The following is a 23,882-nucleotide window of genomic DNA, read 5'->3' on the forward strand; positions in this document are numbered from 1 at the left end:
GATTTCTTAAAGCAGTGAAAATTACTTTCCTATTTCTTATCTTTTTTATTTAATGATTCTGCAGTGTGTACTTTTCATTGAACAAATTCCAGGCATGTGTCATTAGATTTACATTTAGCAAAATCATTTTTTAAGGGACTATAATTGGTGTTGTTTTTCAAAATTTTGTTTTTCGATTATTAATGTTACAATATAGAAATATAATTAATGTTTTCACACTTACGTTGTATCCTGATTCCAGCATAAATATACCTACTAGTTCTACATGTTTTTTGTTTTTGTTTTTAAGATTCTTTAGATTTATCTACATAGATCATTAAGACATGCAAATTAAAGAAAGATATTTTCTTCTGATCTGTATCACATTGCTTTCATTTTTTTGCCTATTGTATTAGCTACAAATTTAAATACTATATTAATATGAGTGGTTACTGTGGACATTCTCTGCTTTCCTTATTTTAAGGGAAAGCATTTAGTCTTTCACCATTAAGTATGATATTAGCTTAGGGCTTTATTTTTTTTTTCCCCCTCAGGTTGAGTTCTCCTCTGTTTCTATTTTTCTGAAATTTTTCATTGTGAATGGGTATCAATTAATATGATCATGTAATGTTTTTAGCTTATTAATATGCTGGGATATAGTAATTGATTTTGAAAGGTTGAATCAATCTTACATTCCTAGAATAAACCTTACTGATAATGATGTGTAATTCTTTACATATGTTGATGAATCACATTTGTAGATTTTTAAGTATTTTTGCTCTTATGTTCATAAGAGATATTGATTTTTAAAGTTATTTGGTGTTTTTGTTTGTTTTTATACTGGGTTTTGTATCAGGACAAAACTATCTTATAAAATGAATTTGGAATGTTTCCTTCTCTTCTATTTTCTGGAAGATACATGTAGAATTGTTGATTATTCTTTAAAGTCTTGGTAGAATTCTCCAGTGGAAATATCTGGGCCAGGAGATTTCCTTTTTGAGATTTTTATGATCTGTTATTCTCAAATGGGTTGTGGTAATTTTTACTTTTCAAGGATTTGGTCAATTCTACCAAAATTGTCAAATTTATGTTTGTAGACTTTCTTATAGTATTTTCATAATTCTTATTTCTTTGTTTCACCTTATTTCAGTATTTCACTTTGAACTCTGTAGATTTTATAAAGATATACCTCTTTCATTCCTGTGATTAAATCATGCCTGTTCTCTTTTGTTAGTCTTCCTAGAAAAATTACAAAGAACCAAAATTATTTTCTCATTGATTTTTTCTGAGAGTTCTATAATCAATTCTGTAAATTCTACTCTTAGTTCTATTAATTTGCTTTTTTCTGGTTGCTTTGATCTTATGTTGCTCTTATTTTTCTAATTTCACAAAGATCATTGATTTGACACTTCCTTATTTCTAATACAAATATCTAATTCTATAATTTCCTTCTTATCACAGCATTTACTGCATTCCATAATTTTTTATAAATTGCATTTCTTTTTACTTTTATTTTATTTATTTATTCATGAGAGACACAGAGAGAGAGAGAGAGGCAGAAATACTGACAGAAGGAGAAGCAGGCTCCTCTAAAGGAGCCTGATGTGGGACCTGATCCCTCAACCCCAGGACCACCCCCTGAGCCAAAGGCAGAGGCTCAACTGCTGAGCCACCCAGGCATCTTGATAAATTGCATTTCTATTTTAATGCATTTCTGTTTTTAATTTCCTTGAATCAAGGTTTCTTCTTTGATCAATGTAATTTTTTTAGAAGTGTAATATTTAGTTTCTATGTATTTTGGGATTTTCTTTTATCTTTCTAGAATTGATTTCTGGTCTGATTTACTTGCTCAGAGAACATAGTCTATGATTTCACTTTTTTTTTTTTTAATTAGTTGACGATTTCTTTATGGCCCAGTTTATAACCTCATTATGGCTTGGCAAGAGTAGGAGTCTAGATCTTTGCTGGTGGGAATGCGAGTAAGGACAGTTTTTCTGTAGCATTTGTCCAAAGTAGAATAATTAATGGACCACATTTTCTGGCTGGCTAGACTGCCCTTTTTCAGGTTATACAGCTAGAGAGAACAGATATTTGTTGTTTTTGTTTGTTTGTTTGTTTGCTTTGGGTTTTTGTTTTTTTCATTTGTTTGTTTTGCCTGTAATCACTGGTGTTTCTGGGTTTAAAGCTGTCCACTCTCTTGTTTGGAATGTATGATGCAAAAACAAAAACTCAGAGTACTTACCATGGTACTAGTCCTCAGTTCCTTAGGTCTCTGGATTGCTAGCCTATCTGCCCTCTCCTCCTCTTTTGGAATGTCCTGTTGTTTGTTTTACCTCCAGAGCTTTTTATTACACTTAGGATAAATGGAAACATATATCTATTTCACCATCCTAAAAGTAGGACTATAAATTTTAAAGTCCATTAATGCCACATCTAAAGAAATACAATGTCCTAGTAAGTCTGATTCTTAGTTTATCACCTTTCATAACTCCAATGAAATAATGACAGAAACATAACAAAAATTCAACAGTGAAAATTTTGTTATGGATATGGCTATTATTATGGCAATAACAAACAAGGAGATTGAATTAGTGATCAAAAACCTCCCAACAAAGAAAAAACCCAGGATCAAAAGGATACATAGGAGAATACTGACACACATTCAAAGAAGACTTAATATTGACCCTTTTTAAACTCTTACAAAATTGAGGAGGAAACATTCTCAAAATGATTTTATTAAAACCCACAGCTAACATCATAGTGAATATGGAAAAACTGAAAGCATTTCTTCTAAGATCTGGAATGAGGCAAGGACTCCCGCTTATACCACTTGCTATTCAAAGTACTGAAAGTGCTAGCCAGGCAATTAGGCAAGGACAGGAAATAAAAGACATCTAAATTAGAATCAAAGAAGTAAAATTATTTCTGTTTGCAGATGACATGATAATATGCATAAAAAACCTGAAAACACACACAAAAAATCACTAAACCTATAAATTCAGTGAATTTGTGTAATATAAAAACGACATAAAAGTCTGACATAGATACACCTGGGTGGCTCAGTTGATTGAGCCTTTGCATCATGCTCCCTGCTCAGTGGTGAGTCTGCTTCTCCCTCTGCCTCTCTCTACTTGTGCTAGTGCTAGCTCTCTGTCTCTTAAATAAACAAATAAAATCTTTAAAAAAAGTCAGTATCATAAATATACACTAACAACTTATCTGAAAGAGGAATTAGGAAAACAAATCTATTAACAATAAAAACAAAAAGAATACATTACTTAGGAATTAAATTAAAGAGATGAAAGATTGTATACTGAAATTTCTAAAACATTGATCAAAGTTCTAAAAGACACAAATAAATGGATAGACACCCCATGTTTATGAAATGGAATAATTAATATTGTTAAAATATTTATATTACTCAAAGTGATCTGTGGATTCAACGCAATACCTATCAAAATCACAATGATATTTTTTAAAAATATATAAAAAATCTTAAATTTATATGGATTCACAAGACCCCAAGTAGCCAAAGCAATCTTAAGTAAAAGGAATGCTATAGTATCACATTTCCTAACATCAAATTATATTACAAAGCTATAGCAACCAAAACAGTATGGTGCTGGTAAATATAAACATATATATCAATGAATAGAATACAGATTCCAGAAACAAACCTTCACATTTATAATCTACTGCTCGGGCAGCCTGGGTGGCTCAGTGGTTTAGCTCCACCTTCAGCCCAGGGCCTGATTCTGGAGACCCAGCATCGAGTTCCACGTCAGGCTCCCTACATGGAGCCTACTTCTCCCTCTGTCTGTGTCTCTGCCTATCTCTCTCTTCTGGGTCTCTCATGAATAAATAAATAAAATCTTTATTAAAATAAAAGAAACTTACAAATATTTATATATATATACACACCTGCTCATTGACAAGGGTTCCAAAGGCACACAATGTAAGGATACATTCTTCAAGAAGTGATGCTGGGAAAACTAGATACATGCAAATGAATAAAGTTGCATCACTATCTCACAGCATACATAAAAAGTAACACAGAGGATTAAAGACTTAAATGTAAGACCTGAAACCATAAAACTACTGAAAGAAAACCTAAACGAAGAACTTCTTGACATCAGTCTTGGTAAACAGTTTTTGGATAGGACATCAAAAATATAGGCAACAAAAGCCAAGATAGACAAGGGGGGACCACATCAAGCTAGAAGGCTTCTGTACAGCCAAGAAAATAATCAAGAAAATGAAAGGCAATCTACAAAAGGGAAAATCATTTGCAAAGAATATATCTAATAGTGAATTAATATCCAAAATATATAAGGAACTCATACAGCTCAATACCAAAAATACAAATAACTCTATTTATAAATGGGCAGAGGTACTAACAGACACTTCTCAAAAGAAGAAATTTAAATGACTAACAGTTGTATGAAAAGATACTCAACATCACTAATCATTAGGGAAATCTAAATCAAAATCATAATGAGACATGACCTCACACCTATTAGAATGGCTATTATCAAGAAGAAGCAAAAGATAACAATGTTGGCAAGAATGTGGAGAAACGGCAACCCTTGTGCACTGCTGGGGGCAATCTAATTGGGATAGCCAATATGGAAAACACTATGGACATTTCTCAAAAAAATTAAATAAGATTATCATATTATCCAGCAATCCCAATCCTAGGTATATTTCTAAGTGAAATGAAGTCTTTATCTTGAAAATACATCTGCAGTCTCATGTTCATTGCAGCATTATTCATAATATCAAAGATATGGAGCAAACCTTATTGTCCGTTGACAGATGAATGGATAAAAAAATACTATACCCACATACATTATGCTAAGTAAAATAAGCAAGACACACACACACACACAAAATAATACACGTGGCATCTACAATAGTCAACCCTGAGGCAGAAATAGAATGATGATTGTCAGAGGCTTAGGGTCAGGGAAATGAGGTGTTGGTCAAAGAGTATAAAATTTCAGTTGTATGATGTGAAAATAGGTCTAATACATAAAGTGATTGATAATAGTCAACAACACTATATTGTATACTTAAATTTCTCCTCTTCCCCCCCAACACAATGGTAGCTATGTAGAAGTGATATGTTAATTAGCTTGATTTTGACACTCTTTTCACAATATATACCTAAAAGCATACAATTTTATATACCAAAGATATCCCAATAAAACTACAAAGAAATAAAAAAAGTCACCCAGCATTTAAAGTACGGGACAGAAAACAAATGGTTAAATATGGAAGCTGTTTAAGTGTGTCTTTTCTTTTGAAAATGGTTTATAAAGTGATTAAATGGTTTAGACAGTAGACTCATATCTTGTCATATACAATAAATAATAAAGCAATAAAATGTGCTTTAACTTAATATTATATTGTATATTCCCAGTTTCAAGGCAAATGCATTACTACCAGTGCTTATTAAATAAGTAATATTGTTTGTTAGGAGGACATGATTGAGTTACCATATGTATGACAGAATTAAAAGTTCTACATAGTATTTAAGTTTTTGGTTGTGAAAAGGTCTCAGAGATACTGAAAAAAGTCATGTGGATTTACCTGGGAGTTGGGGAATTTACTTTGTTTTTTGTTTTTGTTTTTTGTTCTGTTATTGTTTGTGGCTACCTGAGAACAATGTCATAATGCAAAAGCCCATTATACTTTTTTTTTCTCTGAAAAGAGAAACTCATAAATTCTCACTTCATTACTCAGAAGCTTAATAAATTTGCCATCTGTTTTCCAAATCATCATTAAACTTCTCAGAAGTTTCCTAGTAGAACAAGGGAATGGCTCCCAGTTGAAGTCAGGAGCAAGTATTGCAGCTATTTGACAGTTTACCAAAAATCTCATTTTATTACTATTAGGAACTTTAAAAAGGTGGCTTACATCTGATGTTATACACACTAATATATCAAGGATTACTAACATATTCTTATAGTCATTCCTACTGAATTTTCTAACCATATATATATTTTTTTTTACCACTTCTAATATCTTGTTTTTATATTTATGTACATGTAATTTTAAAATTGTAATTTGATATAATATAGCCAGACAATCTTCTGACTTCAAAACAGGTTGTCTTCAAAAAAACATTAATGAAGATTTATTCATTGAAATTCATAACAATTATTTCAAAAAGAAACACTTAAAATTTTTCCTAGCTATTTCCTAAGTATACAGCATATTAATCCCAAGTTACTTAATTTGAGATCTGGAAGCCAAAGTAAAGTTTTTATGCACAGTACAGTAAGAAAAGGAAAAAAAGCAATTGCTTTTCTATTTAGTGGAACAGTGCAGAGTATAGAAACATATTTACATTGATTTGGTCATTGAAGTCTTTTTTTTTTCCCTGAAACCATTTCCTGCTCCCAATCTCCATAGTCTCAGAGACTCTATGCTACCATGAGATATTTTTTCACAAATATTAGGTACAGTAGAACTTAAATAAGAAATCAAAGATTGACTTCCAGTAATGCCACTTTCAGCTAATCTCTATATATCTTCATTTCCTCATTATAAATTGTGGATAAAATTCCTGCCTTAACAGAGTGCTCTAGGAACAACATGTTCTGTGGTTTTGATGGTAAGGATTGAATATAAGACACAATAGATGGAACATTCTGTATGCTCATTGTCAAAGATGCCTACTAAAGAATTAATGATGTGTTAGTTTGTCTTTTGGAGAATGACTGGCAATTTATGCGAATCCATATTTAGCACTGAGGTTTCATAGATGAGGAAGTTTAATATTCACAAACCTGGGTAGGTATTTGGGATGAAGGATTTCCTCTGTATTGGAAATGAAGTATCATCTTTCCATCCTGCTTTTCACAATTTATGACATTTTTAGGCATCTGGAGTCAAAGATTTTATAAAATTCTAAGATCCTCTTCCTTTCGCTGTAAATTGTTGACAGCATCAGCTGTTTAGAGGATGGACTAAAGAAAAAATGAGGATAGAGCAGGGACACCTATTTATTAGTGCAGGTCCTGCATCTATTCATGTTTTGTAGTGTTTCATACTGTAAAATAAACTGAAGCATCAGTAAGCAAATTGCGGGGAGGGGGGTATTGAAGTAGGTTTTATGTGCGTGTGTATATAATTTACGTTACCCTTTGTTTTATCAGACATGTTATTTCAAACTATTGATTGGATTAGGAAGAGAAATATGTGATAAAGAAGATATCTGGGCAGTATATGCTTCTACTTTTAAAAGAACTTCTGAACTGACATTACCCATTGTTTTATCAAACATGTTATTTCAAACTATTAATTGGATTAGGAAAAGAAATATGCGATAAAGAAGATATCTAGGCAGCATATGCTCCTACTTTTAAAAGAACTTCTGAACTGGGAATCACTGAAGATTCTGAACTATTTTTATTTCTCACTGAGATGTTTTTTTATACATAATTTATTTTTCAAGTCCTCTATTTTCTCTGTAGGGATATTGAATTTCATTTGCTCATGTGTATTAGGAGTCCAAAACATTTTTTAACTTGCTAAACTATAAATTTTAATTGACATTTTTAAGGTAAAACAAACATATTAACTGCCTCTAAAATAAGTAATTGTTGAGGGGAAATGTCTATGATATGATATATTTTTTTTTTCCTTTTTGCCAAAGGTCACCATTACAGAAGAAATGTAATTACATTTTTATTTTATTGATGTAAGTAAACACATTTTGAAAATCAAAATTTTAAGAATATACAGTTGAGAGCATTTTCCAAGGAGGTAAAGTAACTTAAAATAGAGTATAATAACCAGGTACTTTATCTTCTTATAATATAGAAATAGCTGCAAAAATTACAATAATCATGAAAGCATTTGAAAATGGGAAAAATCAAATTTTGACCTGAAAAATTAATTATTTTATTATGAAAAGAGGTACCATAGAATTGTTCAGAATAATTACATATTTTATTTAGAGTCTTTTACATTTGCATTAGGATCAACTGGTTAAATTGTCTCATTTGAGTTTCTTAAGTGCATCAGTTCATCTTTTTCAAATTTATGGTTCTGGGTATCAAGACACTGTTTGGTATACTGCCATTCACTAAATAACTTAATATTAGAGAAAAGGTATAAATAGGATATTAACATATGTCAGTATCTTATTTTTTTAACATAAAAAATGACACAAGATATTAAGTAAGACACTATTACATCAAGATCCTAGAAGTATGTAAGCCTTTGAAAGTAAACAGATTAATATGGATTGACAATTAAATGAGTTTTTATTTTTATTCACCAAGCCTTGTAACAGAAGACAGGAAACCAAGATAAATAATAAATCAATAATCCAAACCACATAAAATTTGCAAATCACTGTGCCTAAAGGAATCTTATAAAATCAAATGTAAATGTGGGTGGGACTTCCAGGTTGGCAAAATAAGGGATTCTAAAATGGCACTTCTCTGAAAAAACAATGAAAAAGCAGTCAAAATTATCAGAATTTACTTTTTCAGAATTTGAAAGTAACCATATGTTTGCAATAACTAGAGTATTCATTACAGACAAAACAAACATAAAACAAACAGCCTTAGAAGACATGACAGTTGTGAAAAACAGCAGCCCAGAAGCCACTGGAGAGTATAGAATGGGTTTGGAGCTCCTCAAAAAGCCCCATCCCCAGAAAACTCCAATATCTTCCTGAGAACCTAGAATTATATATTGATAGGCAGGACTGTGTGTAGGACCTAATGTCTCAGCTCTTTGTCAGACCTTTGTAAGACTGGTGACCACTAAGAGACTTTACTAGCAACAGTGATGGGAAATACAGTCTTTACAGAATTACGAATTATTCCAGGAATGTTACTGAAAAACAGAAAGGAAGGAGGAGGAATAGTAACAAACTTTATCAATAGCAACAAGTCCTAGGGAGGGATGAGAATCTTATTTCCAAAGTATGTTATTTGAAATGTCCAGTTTTAAACAAAAAGTATGAGACATTTAAAGAATAAGGAAATTGTGGTACTTACATAAGAAAATGATTGCCAGTAGGAACTTTCCCTGAGGAAATCCAGCTATTGGACTAAATAGACAAAACCTTTGAATTGTCTACCATGTTTATGTTCAAAGGGCTAACAGAAGCCATGCTCAAAGAATTAAAAGTATGACATGTCTCATGAAATGGAGAATGTTAATAAAGATATAGAGATAATAAAGAGAATCAAATCAAATTTTATAGTATAAAAGTGGAATAACAAGTAAAATATTCCCTGGAGATATTAAACAAAAGATTTGAGCTTTTGAACAGAGAATGAGTTCAATACATGTCAATCTCATTAGGTCAATTGAGATTATCCTGTCTAGGGAACGGAAAATGAACAAATGAGTAAAAATGAACAGATCCTCAGAAAGTTACATGTATGACAGCATCAATCATGTACATAATGGGAATCCAAGGAAAGCAGGGGAAAAAAGGGCATAATGATTATTTGAAGAAATAAAACAACTGAAAACTTCTCAAATATGAAAAACATTAACCTCCAAATTCCAGAAGTTTGGTAAACTTCTAAGTATGATAAGCCCAAGGAGAAAGAAACTTTGTAATTGAACTTTTAAAAGCCTAAATAGAGAATCTTGAAAGCAGCAAGAGAATGATTCCAGCAGTACTTGGGATCACTCATAAGGATAACAGATGATTTCTAATGATAAGTGATAGAGGCCACATGGCACTGGAGTGACATAGTTAAGTCCTGAAACAGATGACAGATATTTTTTGTCTATCTGCCTTCAGTTTTGACTTACCAAATTTCTGTATCTCAGCCATATTGAGTTTGCTAGACATTGTTGCAGAAGAAACAGAGCAAGTGTACAAGCAAGGACAGTTGACAATTTTACTTTACATAGTTTAAAAAATATATATAAATAAATATATATAATAAAATATATATATAATATATATAATAACAGAATTAAAATTCTGTTAATTTTTATGAAGTTATGAAGTCAGTAAAATGGGTTTTTTTAAAAAAAATTGAGGTATAATTGGCATTATATTTCAGATGTATAACATAATGATTTGCTATTTGTATATGCTGTGAAATGACCACCAGAATAAATCTAGGTAACATCTGTCACTATGCATAGTTACAGGTTTTTTTCTCATGATGTGAATTTTTAAGAATTGCTCCATTAGCAACTTTCAAATATGCAAGACAGTATTAACTATAGTCACTATATTGTACATAAATCCCCATGACTTATTTATTTTATACCTGGAAGTGTATATAACTTTTGATGACTTTCCTCTATTTTGTCCCTGTCTCTGGCAACCACAAATCTAGTCTCTCTATCTATGAGCTTGCTTGTTTTTATTATTCCATATTCTTTGTCTAACTTATTTCACTTAAGCATACTGCCTTCAGTGTCCATCAGTGTTGTCACAAATGGAAAAATTTCATTCTTTTTCATGGCTGAATAATATTTCCGTGTGTATATGTGTGTGTGTGTGTGTGTGTGTGTGTCACATTCCTTTATTCATTCATTCATCAATGGACACTAATGCTGCTTCTACATCGTGGCTATTATAAATAATGCTGCATTGAATGTGGAGGTGCATGTATCATTTTGAATTAATGTTTTTGTTTTCTTGGCTTCAATACCCAGAAGTAGAAATGCTGAATCATATGGAAGTCCTATTTTTTTAATTTTTGAGGATGCTTCATACTGTTTTCCATAGTGTCTGAAACAATTTACATCTGTACCAACAATACACAAGTGTTCATATTTGATTACTACATCTTTGTAATAGAGTTTGAAATCAGAGAGTGTGATACCTTTAGTTTTGTTCTTTCTCAAAATTGTTTTGTCTATTTGGGATTTTTTGTGGTTCCATACAAATTTTAGGATTGTTTGTTTCATTTTTATCAAAAAAACTATTGGATCTTTGATAGGGATAACAATATTGCTTTGGGAAGCATGGACACATTTTTTTAAATATCTTATTTACTTCGAGAGAAAGAGCACACACAAGAGTAAACACAAGTGAAGGGACGAACAGAGGGAGAGGGAGAAACAGACTCCCTGCTGAGGAGGGAGCCTGATGCAGGGCTTAATCCCAGGACCCTAAGCTGAAGGCAGACACTTAACCCACTGAGCCATCCAGGTGCCCCATGGACATTTTGTCAGTATTAATTCTTCTAATTCATGAGCATAGAATATCTTTCCATGTATTTGTGTCTTTAATTTCTTTCCATTGGTGCTTTTTGGTGTCTAATGTACAGGTCATTGGTCACATGTATTCCTAGGTATTTTATTATTTTTGAGTCAAATGTAAATGAAATTATTTTCTTAAATTCCCTTTGTGATAGTTCATCTAATAATGAACTACTAACGTGTATAGAAACATAGCAGATTTATGTATATTGATTTTGTATCCTGCGATTTTATAGAATTTGCCTATTAGTTCTAATATATTTTGGTAGTGTCTAGGATTTTTCTTATAAAATATCCTTTTATCTGCAAACATGAATATGCATATATTTGTAGTCTCAAGCCCATCTGGTCTAACATGGTGTTTAAGGATGATGTTTTCTTGTTGATCTTGTCTGGATGATCTAAACATTGATGTAACTGAGGTACTAAAGCCCGCTACTTTCATTATATTGCTATTTCTCCCTTTAGATATTTTAATATTTGCTTTATATATTTAGGTGCGTCCTAACTTCTTAATTATTAGATAAACATTATTAATCTCACCTACTGATTCATTTCTCTGCTCATTCAAGAAAGAAAAACAGACTTCTCCAAAGAGTTGTTATCTATACTTGCTCTATTTTTTTTTCACTCAATCACTCATGAACTGATTCTTATGAGTTCTTCGCATCCACTTCTCAATAAAACGTTTTTGTCAAGGATAAAAATGACCTCCATATTGCTAAATCCAAAGCCAATTTCCAGTTCTCATTTTACCAGACTCTCTGTTTTGTCTCTCTCTCTTCTCTGGCAACTACTGTTCTGTTTTCTTTGCTGGTTCTTCCCTATCTTTCCTATATTTTATACTGTAGGATCCCCAGAATTAGTCCTTAATCCTTTTTTTCTACATACCCTCCACACATTAATCTTGTCAGTTAGACCACAGATTTATTCTTTATTTTATCCATATACCAGTGCATCCTAAATTTTATGCCCAACTTTGATTTTTCCCTTAAGTCTGCACTAATATATACTTAGGAATATATATTCCCTTAAGTCTGCACTAATATATACTAATATATACTTAGTATACTAATATATACTTATAATATATAATAAGGATATACTTATTCTTGTAATTCTGATAGGCTCTCAAATGTAACATTTCTAAACCAAAATGGTATTTTGGTATTTCATGTCAAACCTGCTTTTTTCATAATTCCTCCATTTTAGTAAATGACAACTCTCTCCTCACACTCTCCTCTATCAAATATTTTGCAATCATCCTTGAATCAACTTTACTTTCAAATTCCACACCTTTCCTTATTGAAAACATTATAACTTCTCTCCTTCTTTAAATCTTATTTCCAAAAAGCTCAGAATTATGATTTCTCTGAATTATAATTTTTTTAAATTTTTTTTATTTATTTATGATAGTCACAGAGATTGAGAGAGAGAGAGAGAGAGAGGCAGAGACATAGGCAGAGGGAGAAGCAGGCTCCATGCACTGGGAGCCCGACATGGGATTCGATCCTGGGTCTCTAGGATCACACCCTGGGCCAAAGGCAGGTGCCAAACCACTGCGCCACCCAGGGATCCCTCTGAATTATAATTTTAAGTCTTATGTCAATTCTTGTCACTTCTCTGCTCAAAAACCTCCTGTGGTTTTCCATGTCACTCAGAGTAAAACTCACTGAATAGTCCAATGGGACTCCAAATTCTGACCTGTGTTACTTCTTTGACTTCATTTCCTATTAATTACTCCTTAATTATTTCTAATCCACCCACAATAACCCCTTGCTTTAACTCAAACTCTCCTAGAATGTCTTTATGTCAGGCAGGGCCTTTGAAATTACACATCTGCCTGGATTTTTTTTTTTAGGAAATTCAAATTATTTATTCCTTTGTCCATTTCAGATTTTGTACACATGCCAATGAAGATTTTCTCATCTTGCAGTCCCTTCTACACTCTTTTCTCTCTTCTCTGTTTTATTTTCTTGACTGTACTTACAAATATATTCAACAATATTTAATTTATTTATACCCTTATATTTTGTCTTTTGCCACTAGATTTGAAGTCCTATGAGGACTTTTTTTCTTTTTTTTTTTTTTTTTTTTTTTTTCTGTTTTGCTCACCACTTATGTCTTTCTGGTCAGAATAAGACTAAATGCATATTAAGCACTCAACAAGTATTCATTGAATGAATGAATGAATGAATGAATGAATGAATGAATGAATTGATTACATTTTGAAGAGAATTTATATTTAGTTAGATTTATAGGGTTGAGAAGAGCTTTATTACAAGGAGATGGCAAATAATTTGATGGATGTCATTGTGGATGCTCAGCAGATAGATGGACATGGAGGTCTAGGAAACATATTTTAAAATGTAATATATATGTGATATATTAAAATGAGTAATACATATTCCTCATATATATGTTACATATATATGATATAATAATATATATTATTCATTTTTATATCACGTATATATATTTGATAATTGAAACTCCAAGAAGGGATATAGCTGCCAAAAATGACCGTTGAGACAGGAAAGATGAGTTGACATTGGAGTCAAGAAGCAAACTTGAAGACATCTCTGCCTCCTTTCTTTCTTACCTATTATTTCCTGTCTACCACTAACTACCCTGAAAAAAAAGTTTAAAAATTTTACAGTGCCAATCTATATAATTTATAAGGTATGAAAAATTGAAAATATAATCTTTCTAAAAAATTCTATGTAAGTTGATACCTATTTTGATAATTAAGGTATAATCTCCAAATTGATAAAAATGTAGCAGAATTATTTTTTTTAATAATAAATTTATTTTTATTGGTGTTCAATTTGCCAACATACAGAATAACACCCAGTGCTCATCCCGTCAAGTGCCCCCCTCAGTGCCCGTCTCCCATTCACCTCCACCCCCCGCCCTCCTCCCCTTCCAGCACCCCTAGTTCGTTTCCCAGAGTTAGGAGTCTTCATGTTCTGTCCCCTTTCTGATATTTCCTACCCATTTCTTCTCCCTTCCCTTCTATTCCCTTTCACTATTATTTATATTCCCCAAATGAATGAGACCATATAATGTTTGTCCTTCTCCAATTGACTTATTTCACTCAGCATAATACCCTCCAGTTCCATCCACGTGGAAGCAAATGGTGGGTATTTGTCATTTCTAATGGCTGAGTAATATTCCATTGTATACACAAACCACATCTTCTTTATCCATTCATCTTCGATGGACACCGAGGCTCCTTCCACAGTTTGGCTATTGTGGACATTGTTGCTAGAAACATCGGGGTGCAGGTGTCCTGGCGTTTCATTGCATCTGTATCTTTGGGGTAAATCCCCAACAGTGCAATTGCTGGGTTGTAGGGCAGGTCTATTTTTAACTCTTTGAGGAACCTCCACACAGTTTTCCAGAGTGGCTGCACCAGTTCACATTCCCACCAACAGTGTAAGAGGGTTCCCTTTTCTCCACATCCTCTCCAACATTTGTGGTTTCCTGCCTTGTTAATGTTCCCCATTCTCACTGGTGTGAGGTGGTATCTCATGGTGGTTTGATTTGTATTTCCCTGATGGCAAGTGATGCGGAGAATTTTCTCATGTGCATGTTGGCCATGTCTATGTCTTCCTCTGTGAGATTTCTGTTCATGTCATTTGCCCATTTCATGACTGGATTGTTTGTTTCTTTGGTGTTGAGTTTAATAAGTTCTTTATAGATCTTAGAAACTAGCCCTTTATCTGATACGTCATTTGCAAATATCTTCTCCCATTCTGTAGGTTGTCTTTTACTTTTCTTGACTGGATCCCTTGCTGTGCAAAAGCTTCTTATCTTGATGAAGTCCCAATAGTTCATTTTTGCTTTTGTTTCTTTTGCCATTGTGGATGTATCTTGCAAGAAGTTACTAGGGCTGAGTTCAAAAAGGGTGTTGCCTGTGCTCTCCTCTAGGATTTTGATGGAATCTTGTCTCACATTTAGATCTTTCATCCATTTTAAGTTTATCTTTGTATCTGGTGCAAGAGAGTGGTCTAGTTTCATTCTTCTGCATGTGGATGTCCAATTTTCCCAGTGCCATTTATGAAGAGACTGTCTTTCTTCCAGTGGATAGTCTTTCCTCCTTTATTGAATATTAGTTGACCATAAAGTTCAGGGTCCACTTCTGGGTTCTCTATTCTGTTCCATTGATCTATGTGTCTGTTTTTGTGCCAGTACCACACTATCTTGATGACGACGGCTTTGTAGTACAACCTGAAATCTGGCATTGTGATGCCCCCAGATATGGTTTTCTTTTTTAAAATTCCCCTGGCTATACGGGATCTTTTCTGATTCCACACAAATCTTAAAATAATTTGTTCTAACTCTCTGAAGAAAGTGCATGGTATTTTGATAGGGATTGCATTAAACGTGTAAATTGCCCTGGGTAACATTGACATTTTCACAATATTAATTCTGCCAATCCATGAGCATGGAATATGTTTCCATCTCTTTGTGTCTTCCTCAATTTCTTTCAGAAGTGTTCTATAGTTTTTAGGGTATAGATCCTTTCCCTCTTTGGTTAGGTTTATTCCTAAGTATCTTATGCTTTTGGGTGCAATTGTAAATGGGATTGACTCCTTAATTTCTCTTTCTTCAGTCTCATTGTTAGTGTATAGAAATGCCACTGATTTCTGGGCATTGATTTTGTATCCTGCCATGCTGCCAAATTGCTGTATGAGTTCCAGCAATTTTGGGCTGTAGGCTTTTGGGTTTTCTATATAGAGTATCATGTCATTGGCGAAGAGGGAGAGTTTGACTTCTTCTTTGCCAATTTGAATGCCTTTAATGTCTTTTTTGTTGTCTGATTGCTAAGCCTAGGACTTCCAGTACTATGTTGAATAGCAGTGGTGAGAGTGGACATCCCTGTCGTGTTCCTGATCTTAGGGGAAAGGCTCCCAGTGCTTTCCATTGAGAATGATATTTGCTGTGGGCTTTTCGTAGATGGCTTTTAAGATGTCGAGGAAAGTTCCCTCTATCCCTACACTCTGAAGAGTTCTGATCAGGAATGGATGCTGTATTTTGTCAAATGCTTTCTCTGCATCTAATGAGAGGATCATATGGTTCTTCGTTTTTCTCTTGCTGATATGATGAATCACATTGATTGTTTTACGAGTGTTGAACCAGCCTTGTGTCCTGGGGATAAATCCTACTTGGTCATGGTTAATAATTTTCTTAATGTGCTGTTGGATCCTATTGGCTAGTATCTTGTTGAGAATTCTTGCATCCATGTTCATCAGGGATATTGGTCTGTAATTCTCCTTTTTGGTGGGGTCTTTGTCTGGTTTTGGAATTAAGGTGATGCTGGCCTCATAGAACGAGTTTGGAAGTACTCCATCTCTTTCTATCTTTCCAAACAGCTTTAGTAGAATAGGTATGGTTTCTTCTTTAAACGTTTGATAGAATTCCCCTGGGAAGCCATCTGGCCCTGGACTTTTGTGTCTTGGGAGTTTTTGATGACTGCTTCAATTTCCTCCCTGGTTATTGGCCTGTTCAGGTTTTCTATTTCTTCCTGTTCCAGTTTTGGATGTTTGTGGCTTTCCAGGAATGCGTCCATTTCTTCTAGATTGCCTAATTTATTGGCGTATAGCTGTTCATAATATGTTTTTAAAATCGTTTGTATTTCCTTGGTGTTGGTAGTGATCTCTCCTTTCTCATTCATGATTTTATTAATTTGAGTCTTCTCTCTCTTCCTTTTAATAAGGCTGGCTAATGACTTATCTATCTTATTAATTCTTTCAAAGAACCAACTCCTGGTTTTGTTGATCTGTTCCATAGTTCTTCTGGTCTCGATTTCGTTGAGTTCTGCTAGAATCTTTATTAACTCTCTTCTTCTGCTGGGTGTAGGATCTATCTGCTGTTTTTTCTCTAGCTCCTTTATGTGTAAGGTTAGCTTTTGTATTTGAGTACTTTCCAGTTTTTGAATGGATGCTTGTATTGCGATGTATTTCCCCCTTAGGACTGCTTTTGCTGCATCCCAAAGATTTTGAACGGTTGTATCTTTATTCTCATTAGTTTCCATGAATCTTTTTAATTCTTCCTTAATTTCCTGGTTGACCCTTTTATCTTTTAGCAGGATGGTCCTTAACCTCCACGTGTTTGAGGTCCTTTGAAACTTCTTGTTGTGATTTAGTTCTAATTTCAAGGCATTATTATCTGAGAATATGCAGGGGACGATCCTAATCTTTTCATATCAGTTAAGACGTGATTTGTGACCCAGTATGTGGTCTATTCTGGAGAAAGTTCCATGTGCACTTGAGAAGAATGTGTATTCAGTTGAGGTTGGATGTAAAGTTCTGTAGATATCTATGAAATCCATCTGGTCCAGTGTATCATTTAAAGCTCTCGTTTCTTTGGAGATGTTGTGCTTGGAAGACCTATCGAGGGTAGAAAGAGCTAGATTGAATTCACCAAGTATAAGTGTATTATTATCTAAGTATGTCTTCACTTTGGTTATTAATTGATTTATATATTTGGCAGCTCCCACATTCGGAGCATATATATTGAGGATTGTTAAGTCCTCTTGTTGGATAGATCCTTTAAGTATGAGATAGTGTCCCTCTTAATCTCTCACTACAGTCTTCGGGGTAAATTTTAGTTTATCTGATATAAGGATGGCTACCCCTGCTTTCTTTTGAGGACCATTCGAATGGTAAATTGTTCTCCAACCTTTTATTTTCAGGCTGTAGGTGTCCTTCTGTCTAAAATGAGTCTCTTGTAGACAGCAAATAGATGTTTGTTTGTTTTTTTTTACCCAGTCTGAAACCTTGCGCCTTTTGATGGGGTCATTAAGCCCGTTCACTATTACTATTCAGAGTTACTATTGAAAGATAGGAGTTTAGTGTCATCATCATATCTATTCAGTCCTTGTTTTTGTGGATTGTTCCACTGGACTTCTTCTTAAAAGGCAATTTTAAGAGTCCCTCTAAAATTTCTTGCAGAGCTGTTTGGAGGTCACATATTTTTTCAGTTACTGCCTGTCTTGGAAGCTCTTTATCTCTCCTTCCATTCTGAATGAGAGCCTTGCTGGATAAAGTATTCTTGGTTGCATGTTCTTCTCATTTAGGACCCTGAATATATCCTGCCAGCCCTTTCTGGCCTGCCAGGTCTCTGTGGAGAGGTCTGCTGTTACCCTAATCCTCCTCCCCATAAAAGTCAGGGATTTCTGATCTCTTGCTGCTTTAAGGATCATCTCTTTATCTTTGGAATTTGCAAGCTTAACTATTAAATGTCCAGGTGTTGAACAGTTTTTATTGATTTTAGGGGGGGATCTCTCTATTTCCTGGATCTGAATGCCTGTTTGCCTTCCCAGATTAGGAGAGTTTTCACCTATGATTTGTTCAAATACATATTCTGGCCCTCTGTCCCTTTCGGCGCCCTCGGGAACCCCAGTTAAACATAGATTTTTCTTCCTCAGGCTGTCGTTTATTTCCCTTAATCCATCCTCATGATCTTTTAATTGCTTGTCTCTTTTTTCTTCATTTTCCCTCTTTGCCATCAACTTGTCTTCTATGTCATTCACTCGTTTTTCCACCTTGTTGACCCTCGTCGTTAGGACTTCTAGTTTGGATTGCATCTCATTCAAGTGATTTTTAATTTCTGCCCGCTTGGATCTAAATTCTGCAGTCATGAAGTCTCTTGAGTCCTTTATGCTTTTTTCTAGAGTCACCAGTAGCTTTATGATAGTGCTTCTGAATTGGCTTTCTGACATTGAATTATAATCCAGATTTTGTAACTCTGTGGGAGAGAGGACTGTTTCTGATTCTTTCTTTTGAGGTGAGGTTTTCCTTCTAGTCATTTTGCTCAGTGCAGAGTGGCCAAAAACAAGTTGTATTGGGAAAGGGAGAAAAAGAGAGGAGAGAGGAAAGAAAAGAGAAAAAGAAAAAAGAGAAGAGAAGAGAAAGAGAAAGAAAAAGAAAGAAAGGGAAAAAAGGGGGTAGGGGAAGCAAACAGAAAAACAAAACAAAACAAAAAAATGGGTGGGGTAGTATCTTCTGATTCTGTATACTTTAAGTACTTGACTTCCCCTGGAACTTGTCCGTCTAGCTGGTCTTCTGGGGGAGGGGCCTTTTGTGCTGATATTCAGGTGTTAGCACTTGGGGGAGCTGCTCTGCCCAGTGCCTGGTGAGCACTTGGGGGAGCTGCTCTGCCCAGTGCCTGGTGCAGGGCTCAGTGGGGGTTGTTCACCCCGTGAGGCCCCAGGAGGAACAACCGCAGTGGCGGGGCCAGCTCTGCAGCCCTGGAGTCAGCCCCCGCAATCACCACGGAGCTCTCTGTCTGCAGGGCCTGGAGGCTCCGGGGCCGGGCCGCTGATCTGCTCAGCTCGGGGCAGGAGTGTCCTCGCTGTCCTGGGCCCTCCCGGCCTCTGCCTGTCCCGGGGGAGGCGGGATCCTGGGCTGTGTCCTGGCGCCCTGTGCTCTGGAGCCTGCGCTGGTGGATTCGCGCTCCCGCCCCGCAGCCCCCTCCGCGGAGCCGCCCCCGAGCCCCCCGAGCTGCTCCCGCCCCGCAGCCCCCTCCGCGGAGCCGCCCCCGAGACCCCCGAGCTGCTCCCGCCCCGCAGCCCCCTCCGCAGAGCCGCCCCCGAGCCCCCCGAGCTGCTCCGGGTCCGCCGTGCGCGCTGCAGCCCTTAGGGAGCTCGGCGCACTCTCCCGGGGCGCAGGTGTCTGTTAGTGTCCCCGGGAGCCCGAGGGCATCCCCGCCCTCCTGGGTCCTGCTCCACCTCCCCACGAGCCCCTCTCCGCCCGGGAAGGTCGGTGCAGCTCCTGCTCCTCCGGGACGGGGCTCTCCTGTCCTGGGGACACTCGCCCCGGCCTCAGCCTGGCTCCTCGCGGGCCCACTCCCCCTTGGAAGCCTTTTCCTTTATTTCTCCGCCCCACCCCCCCGTCTTCCTACCTTGATAGAAGTGCGGATTCTTCTCACTGTAGCATTCCAGCTGGTCTCTCTTTAAATCTCAGGCTGAATTCGTAGATTTTCAGGATGATTTGAAGGTTATCTAGGTGATTAGGTGGGGACAGGTGATTTGGGGATCCTACTCTTCCACCAACTTGCCCCTCCCTCCAGCAGAATTATTTTTGAGAAAAACTTTTTATACTTTTGCCTCCTTGCAATATTCCAAATATTTTCCCCTTTACCAAGAATGAATTGCTAGTTTTTTTGTAGTTTTCTTTTTTAATAGTACATAGACACATCCCATATTTTCCAAAACCTTACCACCCTTTTCAGATCAAATGGACTTATGGGTTGATATCAAAAGTAATTTGAAATCTGCAGGTGACATAAACCTGCAGAACAAAGAATGAAGGGAGAATGGGGCCTTCAGGGCTAAGGCAAGAGAAATACTGCTAGTTGACAATAACATATCATACTGCCACTGAAGTGGGTTGTCAAAAGTGAAGTTTCTGAAAACATTATGATGGAATAACTAAAATAATTTTTAGACTGAAATATTTTAGGCAATCAGAATAGTTAAATCTTTACTGTTCTCTAGAATAAGTCAACATTTGCTATAGGAAACTATAAAATACTGATGTTCTGAAGGGGATTACTGAGACAGCATAAGTATTTTATCTATGCTGTACAGAACTGTGAGTGAATTTATGCTGTGCTCTATTGTACTTTTATTGCATGATCTGAGAAAATATTCTGAAGGTGAATTATTTTACTTAGTTTCCTGGTGCATTGCACATACTGCAATATGTCCCAGTTGAATATATATTTTATATTGTTTTCCATTGTGACACATGACAGATTTCAAACACTATTACTAAGTACACATCAAGTGTGATTCTATATGCTTTATTATAAATATGAATGATATAGCAACAACTTTGTCAGCAATTTACATGGTTTATTACCCTCTGGTTATCCTCTTTGTGATATGTTTATCATATAGACTTCATTAAGCACATGTATGTGTCTTCTCTCAATCCTCTTGGAATTAAAACATTTTATGGGACTATTGATGGTTTTCCATACCTCATCACCAAGGATGAGGTCAGCTTTTAAAGTCTCTCCTGAGCATCACCTCAGGATATTACAACTAGTAATATCCTGTAATCATTTGTGGTTTGAAAAAAACAAAAATCTTTCCTATTTTTTTTTCAATGTGGGCTACAAATTTCCTTAAGGATCCAAATGGAAAACCTATTTCAAAAAAATCCATTCGGTTTCCTCTCCTTCTCTTATGGTCCTTTGCACTTTTTCTTATATTTCACATACGAATGAAACCATATAATTGTCTTTCTCCAATTGACTTATTTGACTCAGCATAATGAGAGAGTCAACTCTGGGAAACAAACGATGATTGCTGAAAGGGGGTAGGGTAACTTGGTGACAGCCATTAAGGAGGGCACATGACAGGATGAGCATTTGGTGTTATACACAAATGATGAATTATTCAAAATTATATCTGAAACTAATGATGTACTATATATTAGCATATTGAATTTAAATAATAATAATAACAAATCCAAACAATTAGTGGGCCTTGGTTTTTTTAACCACCAAGTACAAAAAATTTAAAAAATACAATTAAAATTAATTACGTTTAAAATTAATGTATGCATTATACTTTAGAACTGAACCATTTGGCTCCTAGTGCTATAAACATTCATAACTCCCTGCTTTCAGCATTTCATATTCAGTGTCTTATGATAAATTGTAACTTATTCTAGATAATAATGAAGAATATTTTTAAAATTATTTCAATCCAAATTTATCATTTGAAATGCGTATGAAGAGATTAAAAATAGGCTTAAGCTACTCCCATTTTTTGTACTTTATCAATAATAAAATTTTATTCTGGCCAAATATTTTCTATCCAGCATTTATCAATACAGAAATGATAATATGAATGCTTAGTATTTCTAGCTCTTAGACTACCATGTTTTGAGTACATCTGCAATACATATGAAATTTACATATTGAACAAAATGCCTACAGTTTCTGTAATTTGATATAATTAACTGATTTAAATTATGTTCATTGAGCTTGAAAAAATAACTCATTATTAACTGTCTAGTTATTACCAGTTTTTAAAGAAAATTTGACTTTTATTTTATCTGAAGCATTTCTTTTTCTCTTTCAGGAGCTGGAGTTCTCAAATCTGTTTGCTGTTCTTCACTGCATTCATTCATTCTTTGCTGCCAAAGTAGCTTGTTTGGACCCTCTTTATTTAGGCAATCAGACTGCTGCTTCCACTGCTGCCAGCTCTAGTACTACAAGCAGAGCAAAGTATACAACCTGACATTCTGAGCTTGCATTGCCACTTACCATGACTATAGAACCAGAATAAACATAGTCTTAAGTTTAGACCCTGGAAAAACAATGGTATCACCAAGTCAACAGTGAATTCAGTTTGAAATTTCAGCAGAAAACAAGGTCATAAGGAATCTCAAAAGTGCTTCTCTTTTGGAAGACAGTTGTGAATAATTTTAAATGAACATAACAGCTTGTTCTCACTCAGCCCATTTGTACTAGTATTTCATTGAAAGTGAAGACAAAAGAATGAATGATTCAAAGTATGTAAATAATATAAAAATTGTAAGCTACCTATAAATAAAAATACCACTTAAATGGTTATTTCTGTATTTTAGATTATTTTGTATGACAAATACATGTTGGGCCAGATCATGAACTAATGCCCTATCATTGAATTATGAGTGATATAAAGAAGGCAAAAACAAAACAAAACAAAACATGGCAGCAAGGAAAAAAGCATGCAGAAAGTTCATCAATGAAGAAAGCACTTTAATTTGCAGATGCAGATTTTTTCCTTGTATTCTCATTCTGTGATATGACACTGGCACTCCAATTTTGTTTATCTTATTGTCAGCTATTCCTAACATTTTCAAAAGAATAAATATATCAATTCTATGATAGTCACAATGTAAAATGTACTACTTTTCCTTAATCACTGATACCAACATTTTATCGCTGCTACTGTCAACCAAATATGCTGAAATGTGTTAATTTAACCACAAAGATAACATTCATGAACCTCTTATTCTTTCCTTCATTTAAGGAGATTTATACTTACTTAATTGAATTTATTATCAAATTAAAGTTTCATAAATTTCAGTGACCCCAAAAGCTTTTGTAGTGAAAATAATATAAAAAATGTGATGTGAGAAACAATTATTTGTAATCCTAACTCTACTAGTTAATCATGGACTGAAATGATCTTAGAGGGTAGTCTCAAAGTTTTACTTATTTCAGGTAAATGACATTTTCCCATTTTAGTAATATTTTATGAGAAAATAAGGTGAGATATGAAAATAAAATTTTAAATTTCTAACTTATCATATCATAAAAAGTGATTCTATAATGGCAACCTATGTGGGTTATTTTAGTTATCTTGTCTTAGTAAATAAAAAGAGCCTGGGAATTTGAAAGCATCAGAGGTATGTATACATGACTCAGATACCAGGTATTATATAACCATTTGTTTAGTGTGGAAAACATTCTCTGTCCTTTACTACAGCTGTACTGAGATCTGCTTTTAAACAACCAGCTGCCTACTAAAAAAAAAAAAAGAAAAAAGAAAAAAAAATTACTTTATTGTTGTTATTAACACACGTTTCCAACTTATTTTTTTTTTTAAGATTTTATTTATTTATTCATGAGAGACACACACAAAGAGAGAGAGAGATTGGCAGAGAGAGAAGCAGGCTCCATACTGGAAG

The 23,882-nt window shown here is 34.8% G+C and overlaps 1 protein-coding gene across 6 annotated transcripts in view; it reads left to right on the plus strand.

Annotated features, from left to right (window-relative positions):
- The window catches only part of SNTG1 (syntrophin gamma 1), an 818,484-nt gene extending 794,890 nt beyond the window's left edge, over positions 1-23,594 (plus strand). For 5 of the 6 annotated variants that reach the window (XM_049103928.1, XM_049103927.1, XM_049103930.1 and 2 more), the window contains one exon: positions 22,286-23,594. In XM_049103928.1, the coding sequence (XP_048959885.1) occupies positions 22,286-22,444 (159 nt within the window). In that variant the 3' untranslated portion in view covers positions 22,445-23,594. The remainder of the gene's footprint in view (positions 1-22,285) is intronic. The other variant, XR_007407164.1, reaches the window with a different exon arrangement.
- Positions 23,595-23,882: the final 288 nt, after the last annotated feature.

Source organism: Canis lupus, chromosome 29 (genome assembly GCF_003254725.2).
Source record: "Canis lupus dingo isolate Sandy chromosome 29, ASM325472v2, whole genome shotgun sequence".
Taxonomy (NCBI): domain Eukaryota; kingdom Metazoa; phylum Chordata; class Mammalia; order Carnivora; family Canidae; genus Canis; species Canis lupus.